At 45.0% G+C, this 22,781-nt stretch overlaps 1 protein-coding gene across 2 annotated transcripts in view; it reads right to left on the bottom strand.

Annotated features, from left to right (window-relative positions):
- Nucleotides 1-22,781, bottom strand: part of LOC126274704 (uncharacterized) — a 1,213,049-nt gene that overhangs the window by 188,896 nt on the left and 1,001,372 nt on the right. The window contains exon 1 of one of the 2 annotated variants that reach the window (XM_049977136.1): nucleotides 12,395-12,600. The exons of the other annotated variant lie outside the window; for it this stretch is intronic. Within the exon in view, the coding sequence (XP_049833093.1) occupies nucleotides 12,395-12,424 (30 nt within the window). The 5' untranslated portion in view covers nucleotides 12,425-12,600. Of the gene's footprint in view, nucleotides 1-12,394; nucleotides 12,601-22,781 lie in introns of those variants that run through there. 2 annotated transcript variants of the gene reach the window in all.

Here is a 22,781-nt window from a genome sequence, read left to right as displayed (position 1 = left end):
TCTAAGGTAACGTGAATTTGAGACACACAGAATGTATTCGCAGTTTCGAATGTGGACGACTATCAACTGTATAATGGAATGCCGACAATGAAAGTTTGTGCCGGACAGGGATCCGAACCCGAATTTTCCGCTTATCGCGAGCGATCGTCTTACAATTTGGCTATCCGAGCACGACCCACGACCAGACCCCTAAGAGTGAAACATGGAGGGAGTTCGGTGATGATTTGATGGCTAAATCGTGGAATCCCATGGGACCCATAATTACTCTACAGTGTGTCCATTTTGGCTGATCCAAGTCCATCCCATGATACGATGTTCGTCCCGCTATGGTGATGCTGACACAACCCCTGTTCACGCAGTTCAAATCTCCCACGACTGGTTTTGTGGACACGATGAACTGTTGAATCTCCCCTAGGCTCCACAGCCATCAGATTTCAGTATTACTGAGCATTTGTGATCTAATTTGGAGATAATAGTGCGCTATCTGCATCCACCGTCGTTACCTGAACTTGCCACTGTTTCGAAGGAAGAATGCTATAAGATTCGTTTGGAAACCATACAACACCTGTGTTCAACCATTTCGAGACGACTGGAAACGGTTTTGAAAGCCGCCGTATTAGACACTGTAACATATTTTTCTTGTGTCTATTCGTGCGGTAGCGTTCTCGCTCCCCACGCCCGGGTTCCCGGGTTCGATTCCCGGCGGGGTCAGGGATTTTCTCTGCCTCGTGATGGCTGGGTGTTGTGTGCTGTCCTTAGGTTAATTAGGTTTAAGTAGTTCTAAGTTCTAGGGGACTGATGACCATAGATGTTAAGTCCCATAGTGCTCAGAGCCATTTGAACCATTTGAACCATTCTTATGTCTATTTTTTTGTCCAACCCCCCAATTTACCCATTACTATCATGTGCTGGTTTATTAAGACGAGCATGTGGTTCCTTTCCAGAACGTGTCTTTTATTTTTCTAGTGTTTAAGGTTTTTGTCTTAACAGTAACATTAATGAAGACATTCCGCAGCTCAGAATCATCCTCAAGAAATTTACTCAAATGTCTGGTGTTCTAGAATTCGCTGTGCATAGTAACGGAAATATTGTTGCCTAGTTTTAAAATAAATTCATCGCCATTTTTGTCAATATTGTAAGGGTGGTATCCCTGTTAATTTTTGCAGCCTTAATATCCAAGAATTTTAGGGAAATTTTAATGAACTATATGAACAGTCAGAAAATACTAATATGTCAGTGGCCAATATGAAGTGTTTATCGACCACAAAGCAGTGTAAACGGGCCAAGCCCGTATAGTAGTTACTTCTTTCCACAAGATAGTATTTTGTCGTTTAACTAAAGAAGCCTTTGGACACAATGTTAGCCAAGTACAGTTTCTTTATAGTGTATTCATCGGTCCGTTTCATTAGCGCTCAGCGAACGGCGGCCGCGCCACGAGTGACTGGCTGCTGCGAGGGCAATGCTTCGGCGAAGGGTGACGTCACAGACGGCTGCGCAGGCCGCAGGGTTGTCCACGGTGCACGCACTTCCTGCGGCCAGGCGCGGCAAAAAGGAAGCGCGCATCCGCCCGCTTTTTGTATGCACCGCACACCCGGGTAGCAGCTCCGCCCGACCAGCTGCGCGCCCTTCATCGTCGCAGCTAAGTCGGCGAGGCACTGTTCCTGAACTAACTACCGGCATTAACCGTGTAGGTGCTCCGGGACAGGTGATCCTCGCACGACCACCACAGGATATCTGCAGCAGCGACACAAAGCGAATCTACTTTCTTGAATGCTGCTACGGCTCACACCTGATTAAGATTCGCATGAAATATATGTTATTAACAGACGACGTGCATGAAGTAAAGGTCAAACAAATTATTGCTGGTACTTATGTATGCTCGCGACATCAAGTGGTTCAAATGGCTCTGAGCACTATGGGACTTAACATCTGAGGTCATCAGTCCCCTAGAACTTAGAACTACTTAAACCTAACCAACCTAAGGACATCACACACATCCATACCCGAGGCAGGATTCGAATCTGCGGCCGTAGCAGCAGCGCGGTTCCGGACTGAAATGCCTAGACAGCGGCCGGATCGCGAGATCAATCCTGTTCTCAGTAGTTCGTGGGGACCTTACTTGTGTAATCTTCAAAGCTCTACCACCTATGTGGATCGATTTCTGGGGCATGTAGGTGAATGATTCAGGCTCATCTTTATTTGCTCTTGAGCACGGTCTTGGGCTCAGAGGTCCCTAGACACTACCATGATGGTGGTTACTTTATCCTTATTTTATTGTCGTTTACTGAGGCTCCTTCGCCATAGCACGACCTACCTTTACCCTGTGTCACCGTTCTGATGCCACGGAGCCAGCGTATTCTAGGTGCCTTGATGTTGGGCCAAGTTCTTCAATTTGTCGAGAAGTCTTCTGGTTGATGCTTGGATACAATCCTTTATGAGTGGCCAGAGAAGGTCTAGAGTCTGGCCCACTTGGGTACATAAAGTAGTATGGAGGAGCATGTGCTCTGGGTAGTCTGAAGAGCCTGACAGTGTCCCGCGTTTAGCAGCCTTATATTGGCGCGTGCAGAAAGTTGCTGAGCACAGTCATAGCTTAGTTCTGCTAAGTAGTTGGGTGTTAGCGAGCAGTGGATAGAGTTGGCGCAAGAGCTGTAACAGCTTCACCAGCTTCTCCCTGACCTGTGGTCTGACGAGCAGATCGCTGACTAATACAGGGTTTCCCAAACTTTTCCTCTGACAGAACACATTGAGAATCCTGTTACTTTGATGGAACACCTTGTTTATTTTGAAGGTTAATAATTTTTCACAAAATGAGAAAGGCTTATTTTTAGTAATTACTTCAGTTTTTAAAACATAACTAATGACGCAGAAATTACAATAAAATTTTTAAAAAATAAGGAAAAATTTCGAAAGGAAAGCCACGTTATTAGTAGTTTTTTGCGGAGTACTTATTCACTTCTCGCGAAACACCAGGTTCGGCGGAACAAACTTTGGGAATTACAGGTCTAGAATGAGTCCGAGGTATTTCATAAAATCCGTCCAGTTTAAGGTCCGGTTGTGGAGAACCATTCTGTCTCGAAGATGCGGTCGCCGGCGGGTGAAAATTACAGTGGTAAAGACCAGTGACCTGTTGGCTATGTTAGTCAGAGTTCCTGTGGCGACAGTCACTATTTAATATGCTGTTGCATTTGATAAGCTTTGCTGGCCTAACGTGTTCTATCGCCTAAGGGAACTTGACTGTCCTGATGCTTTTTACGATTTCTCATAGTCTTATTCACAGCGAGTCCAAGTAGACATGTGTTTCGTACTGTCAGTACGTTCGTTGTCTTCTCTATCATTATTGTATTGTTTATTTTTCCCACTTTTCTTTTAAAGATGATAAAGAGATAGGTTTGTATGTGAGACATGTGAGGTGTCAGCAATAACAGTTCGTGGTGCCATAAAAGAAGAGTCGATATTAACGACATTTCTTTTCTCTTACAACCATAACTGGGAGATGGAAAATGGCACAGTGCAGATTGTCAGCACGCGATAAATCGGAACAGAGATTTTTCGACGAACAACTTGACTGCGTTAACTGAATCACTTTAAAGACATATTAACTGTTAATCTACTGTGAGTGTTTAAAAATTATGGAAATGTTTCATAAATACCGCTACGAGTCACAAAATTTGTTGACTACTTAAAATGTTTAATTAGCAACACCTTTCGAGGATATGCCTCACCAGTGACAGTACAAAAACATTTAACAAAAGTGTACAACTATGCCGGTGGCAAGTGGTGTGGTCATCTTTGTTCTTGTGACCATAGCGCTTGCCAAGACTATGCGCGTTGTACATTCTTACCAGTCTATTTTTACAAATAACAGGCAAGGTCTATAATCAACAATAAACTCTGCATAGCCGGCCGCAGTGGTCGAGCGGTTCTAGGCGCTACAGTCTGGAACCGCGCGATCGCTACGGTCGCAGGTTAGAATCCTGCCTGCCTCGGGCATGGATGTGTGTGATGTCCTTAGGTTAGTTAGGTTTAAGTAGTTCTAAGTTCTAGGGGCCTGATGACCTCAGATGTTAAGTCCCATAGTGCTCAGAGCCATTTGAACAATTTTTGAATTTTGCATAAGTTAGAACTCAGTAATTAAATTTCGACTGCAATATATGACATATGGAATTTCTTTGTAGTCGAGAGGTTAAAGAGACGCTGTATGTTAAAGTAGCTGCAAAAGAATTCGATACGCTGAAGTCAAAAATCTTAATGACAAGAAGTTCCCTTTTCCTATTTTCGGGTGTAGCAACATTCTGTACTGAAAACGCAATCTTCATTTAAACTTTTCATAAATCGTTTTACATCAATGTTGAATATTTCTTTCTATCAATAACCTTGGATCAAGTTCCTCCTCGATCCTGGTTAGCTGCGCTACTGTACTGCTCCCTCTCAAATGACTTCGCTCTGGATTGAACAGTAAACTCTAACTTTACCCTAATGCTTCCTTTTACAGGAAACTAAGAAGACTTTTGTGTTTTGAGCAAGGACGCCGATACAAAAATAGGTGGTTAAGTGTCACAAATTACATCTCTCCTACCTTTTTACAGGTGACTTACTGTTCTTCCAATGACATAGATCGAGGATACTTGCTACTACTGGAAAATTGCCACGTGTTGTCGTCGTGGGGCAGACAGTTTATACCCCGGACTGGACGAAATAAAGCTACCTAGGATGATATAAAGTCCTGTTTTCCTCGCGATGGGCGCGTAGACGCGTAGCGTAGGCTAGTGCAGGCAGACAGACAGTGGTATCGCTGGCGGGGTCGCGAACCGGCAGCGTTTGACACAAAGGGAAGGGCGTCGGCTCTGTGTGGCGGCGACCGGAGGCTGCCAAGATAGGACATGAAAGCGGCTGCTATGCACAGGCAGCCACCGGCTCCTCATCAAAGCCTGTGGTGGTGGTGGTGGTGGTGGTGGTGGCGGCGGCGGCACAGACAGCGTACCGCGTCAATCACTGAAGAGGGCACGGCTGCTGCTGCCACGAGTTGCTGGGAAAAGGCAGCTGTACAACCTCCATGGTTGTACGGCGACAACGCTTCTAACAGCCTGATTAGAAATGTGTACAGGAAAATGCATTGAGAAAAGACCTGCGAAATGCAGCAAACTTGCCGGTTCAAGTCCACGCACCGGTATTAACGACAACGTTGGCCACCCATGACAGCCTGAGCAAATGATGTGGCGGCTCCCCAACCCTGGCCCAGAAACGAAATACATCACAGAACACTGAAAACTGAAATAAACTTTCCGAAACCGATCTGCAAATAAAGTACGGAAAGAAACTGTAGCTGTCTGGTGGATTCTTTTCATCTCAAAAATGAATAGCACAGCTACGGGCCCAGCCACGTGGAACCTAATCAGGACGACAAGCTGGAATGAAGGAAGTTAGTGTGTAATATCCCGTCGACGACGAGGACAATCTTCCGCATTCTTTTCGGAGGAAACATTTCAGAATTAGCCAGAAGTGATTTAGGTAAACCACAGAAAAACCCTGATATGAATGACTGCAGGGGGATTTGAACTGACATCCTCCAGAATGCGAGTCCACTGCGCTTCCAGTGCGCCACCCTGCTCGACACTGGATAAAGTAGAACAGGACAATCCGAATTAAATTTGCGAACTGCAGAGAGATTGACTACTTGATTTTCCCTTCCTTATCATAGAGTGAAAATAATGTGTCGACTGGAATGACATAATGCCACAGAAGTGTTGTTCTAGTAGCTGCGGTCTTCAGCCCAAATACTGGTTTGCTGCATCTCTCCTCACTACACTCTCCGTGAAAGCCTTTTCATCTCTGCGTAGGTTTCGTCCAAAAAGTTCCGCGACTCATTTTATTCCTGGCGTACAAGTAACATCGCCGCAGGAACTAAGGAGGCAGCTAGAACTGACAACTGTACACAACAGATGTGCATTCGACCAGCCAGTTGTGAGCAGACGGTCTCAAGTAGTGCACATGCGGCCGTACTGTGCCAGCGTTGGTGTCACAGACGGAATGGAGCGACATCCCTGTATCGTGTTCAAGACATTCTCCGGAATGTTTTGAAGAAGAAGAAGAAGAAGAAGAAGAAGAAGAAGAAGAAAGTGCCTGAAAAGTTTGTCCCGCACATCTTGATGCCCAAACAAAGGCAACGACTCGTGGACGTCTGCCGCGACTTGATTGTAATTCAAAACGCAGACAGTTCTTCATTGAAAAATATTACCACAGATGACAAAAACTTGGTTGTATCAATACGCAGCCAACAAAAACAGACAAAGCGCAAAAATTCACACCAAAGGTCAATGCTTTGACGACAAATCGACATGCAAGCCAATGTGACAGTCGTGTACTCTACTTTCCTGGTTTCTTGTTGTCACCTATTCTTCGCTTTCATAAGTTTAGTTTCCAACCTGGACTTATTCTGCTGTGTTTTTGCAATCGTTCCAATTAATTTAATGTTTTCTCCACGTCCTAAATATGCTCATTTGCGAAGCCGTATCCTAGATACTTAAAATATTTAACTTGCTCCAAAATTTTATTATTCAAAACTACCTTTGATCTTACTGGTTGTAAGTCATGAAATGCCATCAGTTGTATTGTATTTAAAGACAATTTTAGGTTATATTCTAATGTTATCTGTTGCAAATTATAGACTGTCATCTGAAGATCATCTTCACTCTCAGTAATGAGTAGTATCTCATCTGCATGTAGTTTCACGATCTATAAGTTCTCTTCGCAAAATCAGAATTTTTGCTTTCAGTCTGAGTTCATGCGTCATCAGAACGAGGGTCACTAGGGATGGAAAGATGAAAAAGATTACGGGGAGAAGTTTGAACCATCATAATATTCGCCACAAATGGTTGTCAGAAAATACGTGAATCACAGGTCCTTTTCACAGAGTAATGATTTCAAATTCAGTCACTTCTGTTGGATGTGCATCGCAAGAACTACAACGGTTTTCTCGATCAGCCTTATAGCTTATTTATCTTACTTGCAATACTGTTTTATGTATGGATTTCAGATGTTGTTGTCTTCAGTCTGAAGTTTGGTTTGATGCTGCTCTCCATGGTGATCTATCTCCGAGTAGAATTTGCAACCTACAGCCTTCCGAATCTCCTTACCATACCCATCTCTTGGTCTCCCTCGACTGTTTTTACCCCTCACAATTACCTGCAATACTGAATTGGTTCCGGTCGGTGTGGCCGAGCGGTTCTAGGCGCTTTAGTCTGAAACCGCGCGACCGCTATGGTCGCAGGTTAGAATCCTGCCTCGGGCATGGATGTGTGTGATGTCCTTAGGTTAGTTAGGTTTAAGTAGTTCTAAATTCTAGGGGACTGATGACCTCAGAAGTTAAGTCCCACAGTGCTCAAAGCCATTTGAACCATTTGAATTAAATTGGTGATTTCAGTTAACACTGTCAAAAGGGTTCCCTAACAACACAAATGCTAAACATAAGTTTGCCTATGCTTAATCTATCTTCTGAGGTAAGTCGTAGGTTCGCTATTGCTTCGCATGTTCCTGCTTACCTTCGGAATACAAACTGAACTTCCCCGAGGTTGGCTTCTACATCTACATCTACATCTACATCTACATACTTGTTTTTCCTTTCAGATAAATTTGGCATTATGTAAAATAAACAAATAAAATGCCTTTCCTTACTATAAGGTACTCTTTAGGTGTAACCCCCCCCCCCCCCCCAAAAAAAAACTATGCAGGTTTCTGTAACATTAAAACATTCTTGAAAAGTTTCAATGTTTCTTATTTGAAGCACAAAAGAATGTGTGAATACATACCCAGTATGGGTACACCGCAATAAATACATCTCACGCCAGTTTATACGCATAAAACTAGTGAGCTGGGACGAACTATCCCCCGCAGAAGCTGCCTCCTCTGCGCCACAGAGCACAGAGCGGTGTAGGCGCCGCTTCCCGCCTGGCGCCCATACCACCCCGTCAGTCTCCCGCTTCAGTCAACACTCTGACAAGCGCAAACACCGGCCAGCGATACGCTCCTATCACGGAACGGGTCTCCCTGCGTGCGAAATGCACTCTCAGTAATTAGAACGAAAAAAGGGCTGCATTTATTGAAAATGCAGGGAGGTCTTGTGACAGGTTTCCTTGTCACTCTCTTACGATTAATGATGTTAACTACACAAATACAAAAAGACAGGTTCTTAAATGAAAATCTCTCTTTGTATTGGAGCGTATAAAATAATGAATTTTTTGTGTTGATTTTTTAAAAAGTGTGTTGGGCGGACATCCGAACCCTTACTTCTAGCTCTCATAGGCAACATATATACTTCAACTACTCAAGCCGACCACGAGCATAGAGCAACTGTCTAAAACTGCGTACTGCCAGTTTACCTTCCCTAGCCTTGCACTTTCCATGATGTTTAACTACCCAGGTTTAAGTTCCAGACAGGACTTCAGTTATCTCTCAGGAGTGCTGAAGACAAATTTCAAGAAGGCTCATATCTCTCTCTCTCTATCTCTCTCTCTCTCTCTCTCTCTCTCTCTCTCTCTCTCTCTCACTCACACACACACACACACACACACACACACACACACACACACACACACACACATACCATACAGAAAGAGAAAGAGAAAGAGAAAGAGAGAGAGAGAGAGAGAGAGAGAGAGAGAGAGAGAGAGAGAGAGAGAGAGAGAGAGGGGGGGGGGGGGCGCTCGTAGAGCTCTCAATAATGGCTCTGAGCACTATGGGACTTAACTGCTGTGGTCATCAGTCCCCTAGAACTTAGAACGACTTAAAACTAACCAACCTAAGGACATCACACACACCCATGCCGCGGCAGAATTCGAACCTGCGACCGTAGCCGTCGCGCGGTTCCACACTGTAGCACCTAGAACCGTGCATCTCTCACAAACACATCATAGCTACCGTATTACTTTCAACATGTCGCCTTCAACTACCTATTTACTAACTAATCTTGTTTTCCACTTTACTCGAAATGTACTCCATGCTTCCGCAGCTCGTGGTCGTGTGGTAGCGTTCTCGCCTCCCGCGCCCGGGTTCCTGGGTTCGATTCCCGGCGGGGTCAGGGATTTTCTCTGCCTCGTGATGATTAGCTGTTGTGTGCTGTCCTTAGGTTAGTTAGGTTTAAGGAGTTCTAGGGGACTGATGACCACAGCAGTTAAGTCCCATAGTGCTCAGAGCCATTTGAACCATTTTTTTTTTTTTTTTTTTTTTTTTTGTATTCCGTGCTTAGTCTGTTGCAATAATTCCAAACTTTAGTCTCTGTATTAGGATTATAAGCAATGAATTCCTATACACAAAATACAATAAACCAGGTTTTGAGTTACACGTTATTGCTTAACAAAGGCGTTCGTTACCGAAAAAACAAATGGTTACACCACCATCACTGAAGTGTTTTTAATCAGTTATGCTTTAAAAATTATGCACTGATGAACCAAAAGATTGTGACTACCTGCTTAATAGCTTGTTTGTCCGTTTGTGGAACTAAATACATCACTGATCCTGCCTCGGGCATGGATGTGTGTGATGTCCTTAGGTTAGTTAGGTTTAAGTAGTTATAAGTTCTAGGGGACTAAAGACCACAGCAGTTGAGTCCCATAGTGCTCAGAGCCATTTGAATCACCACGTCACGTGCCCGAAACGCCACCAGGCGGCATCTAACGTCACGGTGGGCAAAGGTCATAATGTTTTGGCTTATAGATACTGAAAGGCTGTTTGACGTACACCGAGATCATTTCAAATGGTTATTTATAGTTCAGGTCTACAAATAGGTATTACATTGCAATCCTTTTGTCACGTCTACCATTCAGTCACGTTAGCGCAGGGTCAGTTAATCAATTTGGATGAGAAGTGTACATTAAGACTGAATTAGTACATGCATTGTACATACTACAGCTACAGTGAAACAGGCAGTTCACAGCATCTGAAGCGGTCGCCTCCTACCGACACTGCACTGGAAAAAATCTAGATTACATTCCTTGGCCAGTCAAATTCTTCATGTCATGCTGCCGTAGTCAACAACGAGTACGTCAATTGTAGTGTCTGGCACGGAAAACGTAACGACAGACAGTGCTCCTTCTTAGAGTAGCTCCTGAGTTGCCTCACACCGCCTTAAACGTCTCGGTGAAAGGTTACATGATTTTCATCAGACTAACATGTAAATCAATACCACGGTTATAATATTTAACGTCTTGTCGGCGACGGTGTCATTACAGATTGAACACGTGCACAGTTGGGGTATGATGGGAAAGGAACTCAGCCGTGTGTTTTACAAAGGAGCCATCCTGGCATTCGCCTTAAATGGTTTAGGGAAAATCTGAACCTAGATTGCCCGACGAGTATTTGAACTACCGTTCCCCAGAATGCGAATCCAGTGCGTTACCTCTAGTCACCTCGGTCGATGTCTTGTTACAGAATTGTTTAAAAGTTACCCTTCTCAAAAGGAAGAAAATATTTTACGTCTGTGTCACATCCAGCCGTGGGCAGCAATTTTACGAGGCAGCGTGTACGAGCCAGAAGGCTGGCAATGATGACAGTTTGCTGCCGTGCTGTCTCCTATGATGAAGAACGGCGTGCTGCCGTAATTTATTAAACAAAACACCGGGAGTTATCGTGGCATATCACGCGATTTCTCGTGCAGATTGGCCGTTGGTCTACCCCTTGCATACGCGAAAACTCTGATGGTATAACACGTCATCAGCGAGAATCGTCGCCCCCTTGCGTGTAGAGCACGGCTCATAAAACTGGATATGGTAAGAAGCGGCTTGCGTGTGCTCCTTCCGCGATATTTGTGATGGAGACAGCAGAATTGCTGTACAGTTTGTCTGAAACATTTATCTTGCTAATGAGTCCCATCGCACTTTGACAAAAGAACGTCGCCTCTCACAAAGATTTGCATACAAACTCAGTCAACATCTCTCTAATAGTCTCGTACTCGCTGGTGCGGACAGATATAAACAAAGCACATTGCCGCACAACTCCTCCGATCAGATTTCCTCCTCTATTTCAAGCTGGCAAGGATACCAAATACACTAGCAGTACCCCAAGAATAGGTCACTGATGATATCGTACGCCGTCCTCTTTGTGCAGGCGCCACCCTTTCCCATAATTCTTCCAATAAATCTCAATTACCATTTTACTCTCCCTGCAAATTGTTCTATGTTCATTCGACTTCCTACCGGTTCGTAGCCTCTATTTACACTAAATGATCGATTGTCGCGGCCGAGTGTTAATATCATTCTCGGAAGCTATTGAGTGCGCACGTCGCTATTGCACCGGTAAAACCTGCCGCAATACCAGTAAAATACTCACCATTGAAAGCAGTCACGTGTTTAGTCGTCGCTACTCGTCCTCACAAACACGTCATAGCTACCGTATTACTTTCAACATGTCGCCTTCAACTACCTATTTACTAACTAATCTTGTTTTCCATTGTACACGAAATGTATTCCATGCGTCCGCAGTTCGTGGTCCTTAGTAGCACGACAGTCGAAAGCCAGCACATGCCATATAAAGACGAACACCGAACATGACAGTTGAATTCACCAGGATAAACAATCTCGTTGCGTGGACATCTTAGTTTTCACGGGTGGAGCACCACTTTAGCTGGGGAACGTTGGGGGACCAAAAAAATGGTCAAAAGGCTCTAAGCACAATGGGACTTAACATCTGAGGTCATCAGTCCCCTAGAACTTAGAACTACTTAAACCTAACTCACCTAAGGATAACACACAGATCCATGGTCGAGGCAGGATTCGAACCTGCGACCGTAGCGGTCGCTCGGTTCCAGACTGAAGCGCATATAGCCGCTCGGCCACATCGGCCGGCCAAGTGGCGAACAACTGTTACTCTCAAGCACCAGATAAGCAGCGTTAAACTGGTAACCGAGGACGAGTGGCTGCAAATAATAATAAAAATGTGCTGCTGTTACTGTGTACGGAGACCGGTGGGTCGTTAGCATCGGTAAGCGCTCCTTAGAAATTTACGCAGTGTCAGCGTAAAACATTGTTAATTTCTACTAGTCCGTCTTACGCAGATTTCCGTACGTGCATTTTCCATCCTTCTCTTTATCGTCCACCAACAGCAACAACAACGCTATATGACGCAGAAGACCTATGTTTAACAGATGTGTATTCTGATTACTATAGTCGAACTTTTTACACTTTCCACGTTTAGTGGACTATGATTTCAAAGAGGAAATCGTAACTTTCCGTGCTCGTTAATAGCTCTGTTGCAAATGACAGTCGGTGAGTAAACATGTGTGAGTGCACCTGGTAACGCTTTTATGTTTCTGTAACACGACCATAACACTGTCGAGGAACTATAGCCAAGTCGAGAATGTATACTGTTGAGTGTACTGCAAGCAGATGCGTGCAGGCGGACTCACGCGGCTGGACTTGGACAGCCGGGCTCCCATGGCCGCCTCCCATGCTGACCGCAGCACAGCCGGCGCGCCGCGCGCTTCGCCGCTCTTCCGAGACACCACGCGCCACGCACCCACGCACCTCGCACCTCCGGTCTACCACGCACTGCCACCGAGGCGGGCACGCACTTTGAGCACGCGGCATGCGGCACGCGAAACACACGCCGTCGGCCGAGCGCATGCGCACTAGAAGAGCTGCGTGCTCCCCGTCTGCGCATGCGTAGCTTACTGGCACGAGAAAGCCAACAGAGCTGAGGCAGCAGTCTCGGCAGGAGAACGCACGCCAGTGCTGTTCCTGTCTCTACTTACGGAACGTGTTTTGTGCTCATGCACTTTGACGTCTTTAGAGAACTAATAATTTCATTGTTAACATGAACGCGGATTCCATAGGCAGAGATCTTGCGAAACTTACCTCGCTCTGTTGGTTCATGAAATACACACTGCCATCCGTAATAGAGCCCAGGTTGATGGTGTGTTCTTCGACTTCTCAAAGGCATTCCTTACAATTCTGTACTTTACTGAGCAAAGTACGACCCTACCGAGTATTGGACTATGTTTGTGCCTAGATTCATGGCTTCCTTACAGACAGAACTCAACACGTTGCTCTTAACGGGACGAAACAGAGAACTGTAATGTTACTTTGGGAGTACCCCAAGGGAGTGTTACAGCATACGTTTGCAGTATATGTAAATCATATAGTAGACACGCTCAATGAGGATGTTCGCAGCGATGCTGATGTCGATAGGAAGGTTGCAACGCAGGAAGATAGCGAAACGCAGAAAAAACTGCGGATAATGGAATGACAACATAAAACTAATTCTGGGAAAAGCAGATGACGTGACGACATTCATTGGAAAACTCTATGTAATTCATCCACGAAAGATGTGACTTACTACTAGTTGTTTCATGGACTCTTGTGGTGTTCATCAGTCGGGGATCCTTATCAGTTGGAGTTAGAGGAGTTTGAAAGAGTAGGGGTATGCAATGACACGGCATCGTTTAATAACTGCGAGATCATTATGGAGATGCTCAAGAATCTTCAGTGGCAGACGACACATGAGAGTCGTTGTCTGACATAGAGAAGTTTACTGTTGAAATTCCGAGAGCGTACGTTCTAAGAAGAGCTGGGCACCATATTATTCCTCTAACGCAAGTTTCGTGAAGTGAACACCTCGGTGCCACAGCTAATACAGATGGTTATCGACAGTCATTCTTCTCACGTATCGTTCGCAAATGGAAAATGGCGGGGGGATGTTAGTGATACCAGAGAAACTTAGCGTCGTACACCGTGAGGTGGTTTGCCGAGTGTGGATGTAGAAGTACTTGTCACCTGGTGACGACAGTCTTATAATTCTGAGAGGATGTAAACATGGCGAGCCGGCCGGCGTGGCCGAGCGATTCTAGGCGCTGCAGTCTGGAACCGCGCGACCGCGACGGTCGCAGGTTCTAATCCTGCCTCGGGCATGGATGTGTGTGATGTCCTTTGGTTAGTTAGGTTTAAGTAGTTCTAAGTTCTAGGGGACTGATGACCTCAAAAGTTAAGTCCCATAGTGCATAAAAAAAAAAATCTCTTTGTGTTTACGAGCAGTTAGTAGCAAACCTTCATTCTCCAAGATATATCCAGTATATCGCCAAGTTGGTGGCTACTCAATTAGCGAAAAAAAAATCACACATCTACAGTTGTAAACGTGGCACGTTTGGTTTAAGAGCTCTGAAATGCAACAGCCTGGTGCACTATACGAACCAGTTTCAAAAAGTGCCAGCACAACTAATATTTAAAGAAGCGATAGCAGTAAGTCACCAGAGAAGATCAATGAAACGTGTGTAACAGACACTAAAAACAGCCTTTCAGTGGCAAATACGGCCACAGTACAATTTGGTCACAAGTGACTTAACCAACGTAAGTAACGGACAATAAATATACAAAACATGTTGACCTAACAACTTCATGTTTTGTACGAAGATAAAGAGACGCCAATTGTTCAGCCGGAAGTACCAGTTCAATTTGGTTAGGGTGATGGTAAATATTTTAAAGTAATATTAATGGTACATGCATGGCACTGGCGCTGAATGTCCTCAAAACTTCGAAAGTGGATGCACTGATATAAGCTCAAACATTCAGCCTATGCTCGCAAGCAGCAGTAATTATTTTCAGTCATATCGCGACACACGATCAAAAAGTCGCTGAAGCTTGCTAATCAGGCCTAAATGCATAAATATGTATGGTTGTGCACTTCACGAAGCATAAAAATATTATAGCAATTGCCTAAAACAGTCATGGAATCACAACTGCGGCCGGACATTTCATATCGCCTCCTGATTAACCAAGCGTGTAGATATGAAGTGGAGCGATTACAGGCGCTCAGTTATACATAAGGCAAACTACTCGGTACCATTCACTGGTGCAATACCTGGAAATCAAAATTCGTTTACGGAAGAGATTACTTATTAATCACTTGCAGGATCTCTACAGCAATACTTCTGAAACGCCTGGGATGCATATCAGAATCTAGGGCGTAATCAAAGAAGAGCATTGGGAATCGAGACAGATTTGTTTGGATGGAGACAGATGCATCATGTGAACAGATGTAATCCGATGACTAACAGAGTTCGAATGTAAACCTTTCTGGCTTCACTGAAGAAACTGTGGCAGCTTGAAACGAGATCATAAAAAGTAATGCTCCACAGATTTTGTGTGACGACGAATGCACAACAGGATTGGTAGAAATTCAGTTACCCAGCACATCTCTTCGGCGAACATATGGAGCGAGATGAAAGACAGTATACGTAAATTGAAGGAGGATGGGTGAGAAAAAAAAATGAAATGGAAGGGACTACTGATGTCAGTGCATCGGGACTACACGCGGAATCAGAGGCGACGAGTGAAAATGTGTGTCGGATCGGGATTCGAACCCTGGACGCCCTGCTTACTAGGCAGGTGCATTGACCACTGCGCCACCCAGGGAACAGCGTTACCGCAAATGCGCGGACTATATCTGCACGCCTCACGGCCGACGCACATTCACAGCGAGCGCCACCAGTTCGCAGTCGCTGTCCATTTCGTCCAGCTCGCTGCTCTGAGGTTCCCGTCGGAGGTCAGACGTACTTGTGCATCCGCACTGCAGAAGGTGGATCAATTACCCATCAAGGTGAATCAGTTAACTGAATGCGTGGTGTCTTTTCTTTCGGACACGTCCAAAAGAACAGGCACCACTCATTCGTACAATGAAAGGCAGTGACGGGCGTGTGACGTCAGCTGCACTCTACCCTCAGTGATAAGCTCCAAACGTTACATCCGATTCAGTAGATCATCGGAGAATTTAGAAAGGTGAAGATTTTGGGCGCTAATCCTCAAACTACTCTGGGATAAAACTTGGGGCTTACGATTTACGAAACATTTATTACGTCATGTTATTAAACTAGTCAGTGAAAAAGAGTGCTAACTCCTATTACGGTGCTTGTAGTGATATTCCTAAGGTGGCACAAGTAATTTGTATTGAAATGAAAGGGAAACTTCTACACTGTCACATCACTTACACGCTTGCTAAATGTCTGGAAATGGTAATAAAGCACAGTTTGGTTCAAATGGTTCAGTGGCTCTGGGCGCTATGGGACTTAACTTCTGACGTCATCAGTCCTGACTTAGAACTACTTAAACCTAACTAACCTAAGGACATCACACACATCGATGCCCGAGGCAGGATTCGAACCTGCGACCGTAGCGGTCACGCGGTTTCAGACTGTAGCGCCTAGAACCGCACGGCCACTCCGGCCGGCCCGCAGTTTGGAATGGCGGTCTGAGCACTACGGCCTGGTTACCAAGAATATTTGTAATTTAGATAAATCTAAGATATTGCTGATATAAGGATGTCATTGATTACCAGTACATCTAAAATCATATAAAGTGGGTATCGACGTAATTTCAGACATCTCTATAACAAAATGGCTCTGAGCACCATGGGACTCAACTTGTAAGTAGGCTGTTTAGGTTTTTTTTTTATTGGTAACGCCGCCGCCACGTAGCGCTCTGTATGAAAACCACTGGGTGTGCCGTGTGCAGTCTGTGGCTGGTTTGCATTGTTGTCTTCCATTGTAGTGTTGGGCAGCGGCAGCTGGATGCTAACAGCGCGCAGCGTTGCGCAGTTGGAGGTGAGCCGCCAGCAGTGGCGGACGTGGGGAGAGAGATGGCGGAGTTTTGAAATTTGTAAGAATGGATGTCATGAACTGATTATATATATATATATATATATATATATATATATATATATATATATATATATATATATATATATATAATGGCTATTAAGGTAAATACATTGTTTGTTCTCTATTAAAATCTTTCATTTGCTAACTGTGCCTATCAGTAGTTAGTGACTCCCGTAGTTTGAATCTTTTATTTAGCTGGCAGTAGTGACGCTCGCTGTATTGCAATACGAGTAACGAAGATTTTTGGTGAGGTAAGTGATTTGTGAAAGGTATAGATTAATGTTAGTCAGGGCCATTCTTTGTAGGGATTTTTGAAAGTCAGATTGCGTTGCGCTAAAATTATTGTGTGTCAGATTAAGCACAGTCTTGTATAATTTTTCCAATGCGACGTTTCAAACTGCTGTGGTCATCAGTCGCCTAGAACTTAGAACTACTTAAACCTAACTAACCTAAGGACATTACACATACCCATGCCCTAGGCAGGATTCGAACCTGCGACCGTAGCAGCAGCGCGGCTCCGGACTGGAGCGCCTAGAACCGCACGGCCACCGCGGCCGGCATCTCTATAGCAAAATTACATCTGGGTCTGAGAACATGCTGGTTACTACTAGTACACTAGCCAGAGGGGAGTGAATAATCATTCACCAAATACTGTTACGATATTCTTTATTTATTTACATGAGCGGTTTTAAGATAGACAAACCCCAGTAGAAACGATGAAGAACTGCCTAGCACAGTCGCAACTGCCCGTACTAGTGTGAAACAGGCAGTAGCGGTATCTACAAGCGCGGTAAAATATTTTGTGCTGTGTAACCGTGAACTGAGACTGGTGGTCGTCACGTTCAACATCTGCTTCGAGCTTAAAACGTTGGCGAAAGCGTAAGTTATTTCTGTCAACAAAAAAGCAAGTATTCATTTGTGCCCATCTTGAATTACTCAGTTTAGGGGCCCGTGCAAGCTCTTTCATACTGACTCTACAATTTGGGGTCAACCTGTATTTGCAAAACCAGTCCAACGAGGAAACTTTCTGTAATAGTTTACGTAAATAATTTTAATAAGTGAGACTTCTTTGGTTTTTAAGGGTTAGCTGCGTCCAGAGACTTATAATAGCGGCATGCTATATTAACAGGCAATAAATTTCTGTACCTCTGTCGCGATAGCGTATCACTCCATTCCTAAAGTGTGTCGTGACTTTTGAGCGAAATACAGTAGAATTTCGCCCTCCACTTAAACGAGGAAACAGGAGACCGCCACATCCATAATGTCGATATCGTGGTCAGGCAACGTCAAGTTTCCCAGTAAATTAAATTAGCGAAACACGCGACGGCGAATTTCCTTGTAAAGCCAAACAAGTAAATGCGGCTGATTAGGAACTGGGAGCACGATGTGGCCCAGACGGAGAGCCCGTTAGGTGAGGGTTAGGAAGGGCCCAGCTTTGCCGGCTGCTGCAGACACCCCCCGCCCCTTCAACCACCTCCCTCGGCTGGCGCCAGCCGCCCTAACGCCTGTCTAATGAACGCCGTTTACGGCCCACGTTCCTCGCTCCTCGTCGGGCTGCCGCCAGCCCCCCATGTGTCGCTGCGAACACCGTACCGGCGATCAACGAGGCGAAGGAACTTCCGAGCGTCAGGGGCTGCGGAACAGACTCTTCCGAGGGCTGTTCACCTGCAAATATCTGAGCGCGAACGTCGCTCAACCGAGGGAGCTCACGTAGGGAGTCGGCGCTCTCCAGTTGCCGTTTACACTGCGCAACTATTGAATATTTTGACATCACTTTCACTTTTCTCAGTTACAGTAAAATGAAACATGCAAAGAGGGGAAGGCTGCTCGCACACGGAGCTGCTAATAGAAACGGAACTGGTAGGCGATGTAAATCTCTAAATGAACGGACAGAAACTACAGTTGGGTGCCAACTTTGAGGCCGGCCGGAGTGGTCGTGCGGTTCTAGGCGCTACAGTCTGGAACCGAGAGAGCGCTACGGTCGTGGGTTCGAATCCTGCCTCGTGCATGGATGTGTGTGATGTCCTTAGGTTAGTTAAATTTAATTAGTTCTAAGTTCTAGGCGACTGATGACCTCAGAAGTTTAAGTCGCATAGTGCTCAGATCCATTTTGCAAACATTGAGGGGCGCGAACGTCTTTTTGTTGCACTCTGCGTGTCAAGGAAAGGAGCTGCAATAGAAATGTTCGAAATTCGTAGCTGTTTATAAATTAATTGAACAATGCTGTCGTTATTTAGTGGAGTATATTATCTAGCCGGAGTGAAGCGCAATACGAACACGAGAGAACACTTTACTTCAGAGGAACGACATTAATCACCCTGAGATAAGAAATTGTTGATTAATTTACCGGGTGGTTTTATGAAAACTTTCCTTATTTAACACATTATTACACGGAAACTAATTACCGTACTAGTACCAAACTTGGCAGCATTAACGTCAACGATATGAAGAAGAGAAATAATGCAGAGTAAATTCAATTGAAACACTTTTAATGTGCTGCTACGGTATATCTAAACATTAAGTCGAGGGCGAAGTCAACACGTCGTTGTGCGTCTTGCGTTGCAAGCTGCTTTACGATATGGATCTCGCACGGATACCATTTGAAAAACGGTTCGAAGCATCATGGTTGAAATGGCTCTGAGCACTATGGGCTGAGGTCATCAGCCCCTAGACCTAGAACTACTTAAACCTAGTTTACCTAAGGACGTCACACACATCCATGCCCGAGGCAGGATTCGAACCTGCGACCGTAGCAGCAGCGCGGTTTCGGACTGAAGCCCCTAGAACCGCTCGGCCACAACGGCCGGCTGGTTCGAAGCACCTTCCGTACAGTGCACCACAGGATGTCCAACTGTCGTGACGCAGCACGCGCACTGCCTGACTGCAACAGTGCCAACCCACAGGTCTCGCTTCGCTGCCGCCACCAGCAGCCACAACAGCGGTGCAAAGCGTGAAAGGTGGTTTAAGAAAAGGGCCTAAACAGGTTTCTAAAAAATAAAAAATCTGAAAACGCTATAGAAACTGATTTTATTTGATTTTTAGCATTTTATACCGTCTACTGTGCTCCAATGACAGAGGCCTAGAACCACTCAGTCACAGCGGCCGGCGCGTTTGTTTCACTTCCATTGTACTTTTCACGAGGAGAAACCACTACTGGATGCGTCGTAACGCAATCCACAAACATACATGACATTTTAAAAAGATTTACGCGATCAAAAATATCCGGACACCCCCAAAAACATAAGCTTTTCATATTAGATGCATTGTGCTGCCACCTACCGCCAGATACTCCATATCAGCGACCTCAGTAGTCATTAGATATCGTAGAGAACAGAATGGGGCACTCCACGGAACTCAGGGACCTCTAACGTGGTTCAAATGGCTCTGAGCACTATGGGACTTAACTGCTGAGGTCATTAATCCCCTAGAACTTAGAACTACTTAAACCTAACTAACGTAAGGACATCACACACATCCATGCCCGAGACAACCTCGAACGTGATTAGGTGTCACTTGTGTCATACGTCTGTACGTGAGATTTCAACACTCCTAACCATCCCTAGGTCCACTGTTTCCGATGTGGTAGTGAACTGTTAACGGAAGGGACATGTACAGCACAAAAGCTTACAGGCCGATCTCGTCTGTTGACTAACAGAGACCGCCGGCAGTTGAAGAGGGCCGTAATGTGTAATAGGCAGACATCTATCCAGACCGTCACACAGGAATTACAAACAGCCTCAGGATCCACTGCAAATACTATGACAGCTAGGAGGGAGGTGAGAAAACTTGGATTTCGTGGTCGAGCGGCTGCCGATAAGTAACACATCACGCCGGTAAATGCCAAACGACACCTTGCTTGGTGTAAGGAGCATAAACACTGGACGGTTGAACAGTGAAAAAACGTTGTGTGAAGTGACGAATCACGGTACACAACGTGGCGATCCAAAGGCAGGGTGTGAATATGTCGAATGCCTGGTGAAATTCATCTGCCAGCGTGTGTGGTGTCAACCGTGGTGTTATGCTGTGGTTGTGTTTTTCATGGAAAGGGCTTGCACGTCTTGTTGTGATAGCATTATCACAGCACAGGCCTACATTGATGCCGGCCGCGGTGGTCTAGCGGTTCTAGGCGCTCAGTCCGGAACCGCGTGACCGCTACGGTCGCAGGTTCGAATCCTGCCTCGGGCATGGATGTGTGTGATGTCTTTAGGTTAGTTAGGTTTAAGTAGTTCTAAGTTCTAGGGGACTGATGACCTCAGATGTTAAGTCCCATAGTGCTCAGAGCCATTTGAACCTACATTGATGTTTTAAGCACCTTCTTGCCTACCACTGTTGAAGAGCAATTCGGGATGGCGATTGCATATTTCAACACGATCGAGCACCTGTTCACAACGCACGGCTTATGGCGGAATAGTCATACGACAATAACATCCCTGTAGTGGACTGGCCTGCACAGAGTGCTGACCTGAATCCTATAGAACACCTTTGGGATGTTTTGGAACGCCGACTTCGCACCAGGCCCTACCGACCGACATTAATACCTCTCCTCCGTGCAGCACTCCTTGAAGAATAGGCTGCCATTCTCTAACAAACCTTCCAGCTCCTGACTGAACGTACGCCTGCGAGAGTGGAAGCTGTCATCAATGCTAAGGGCGGGCCAACACCATTCTGAATTCCAGCATTAACGATGGAGGGCGCCACCAACTTGTAAATCATTTTCAACCAGGTGTCCGGTTGCTTTTGATCACACAGTGTACTCCGTTTCACAAGAATATACGTTCTATATGAATGAAGATAGAAAATGACAGTAGGTGGCCACTGTTATTTTCATTCTCAGTCTTTTATATATTACGCGCGTAAAATTCGCTTGGTTAATTGTTCTCCATCTCAGTATGGCTCAAATGGCTCTGAGCACTATGGGACTTAACATCTGTGGTCATCAGTCCCCTAGAACTTAGAACTACCTAAACCTAACTAGCCTAAGGACACCACACAACACCCAGTCATCACGAGGCAGAGAAAATCCCTGTCCCCGCCGGGAATCGAACCCGGGAACCCGGGCGCGGGAAACGAGCATCTCAGTATCAAAAGTGTATAAATTCTCATAACTTCACCTAGTATCACATGAACTGAATCCTAATAGAGGCAGTAACTATCATCGCCGACAAGACTTAGTCTTTTCAAAAGTGATCTAATCCACAAACGCAGTCAATGCAGCACTCTCCAAACAGAGTAACAAGGTAGATAGGTTTCGGACAATCCTTGAGGCGCCTGCGACAGCTTAACTAAAAGTAATTCCCCATGCTACAGTCATCTATTTCAGATCGAGTCGTCTGAATGTCTGAAGTAGTTTTCTTTCTCGGTTAAGAAAGCTTATACAATACTATACGCTAATTTTCCTGCAGCTACCTTATTCCGCCAATGTGGTTCTATTAACAGTACAATTGCTACTTGCCGCTTCTACAAGATCAGAGGCTGCGAAAATGCCAGGCGTTTTCGTTTGGACGTAGGTAACGCCCCAGCGATAAATGTAGCAAAGAGCGACTCTACTTTTCACTTTAAGACATTAATTCATTAGAGGAGGCGAAATGAAAGATAACCTTGGAAGAAATAAATAACTACGCAAAAGGAGAAACTTCTTTACTTTTAAACTCCGAGTTCTCGTGTTATAAAAGAGAGCAAAGTATATTTTAGACTTGATACAATTTTAACAAGCGGTAAGATTAATTACGTTACAAGATGATGAAACATGAACTGAAAGTTTGAAAATAAATCTGTTGCGACAGACGTTAATTATTCCATTAATCAGGAGAAGCATTTCATCGCACTAAGGATTTCTTAAAGTTATCAAGGCATTGTTCCGAAGACAAAGGGTTAAAATGTCACCATCAACAGGAAGTCAGCCCGAGGTTACTGAAAACAATTCGTTCCTCCTGGAGGTCTTATCTGTCCATTACTAGTCGGGTGTCGGCGGTTGCTCCAGATGTTTCTTGTAGAAGGAGGTTGTAGAGGAGATTCACTTCGCCTTGCGTAGCTAAATATGAAGCTTCTAGAGTAAAACTGCAGAGACACTGATAAGCTGGCTGCCGCAGAACCGTCAAATTTTTTATCATAGTGAGACCCGTCAAGGCTTTTCGCATTATCGAAA

The sequence above is a fragment of the Schistocerca gregaria genome, chromosome 1 (genome assembly GCF_023897955.1).
Source record: "Schistocerca gregaria isolate iqSchGreg1 chromosome 1, iqSchGreg1.2, whole genome shotgun sequence".
NCBI lineage: Eukaryota > Metazoa > Arthropoda > Insecta > Orthoptera > Acrididae > Schistocerca > Schistocerca gregaria.
The sequence above is the reverse complement of the archived record's forward strand: the minus strand, read 5'-3'. Positions and strand labels throughout refer to the sequence as shown.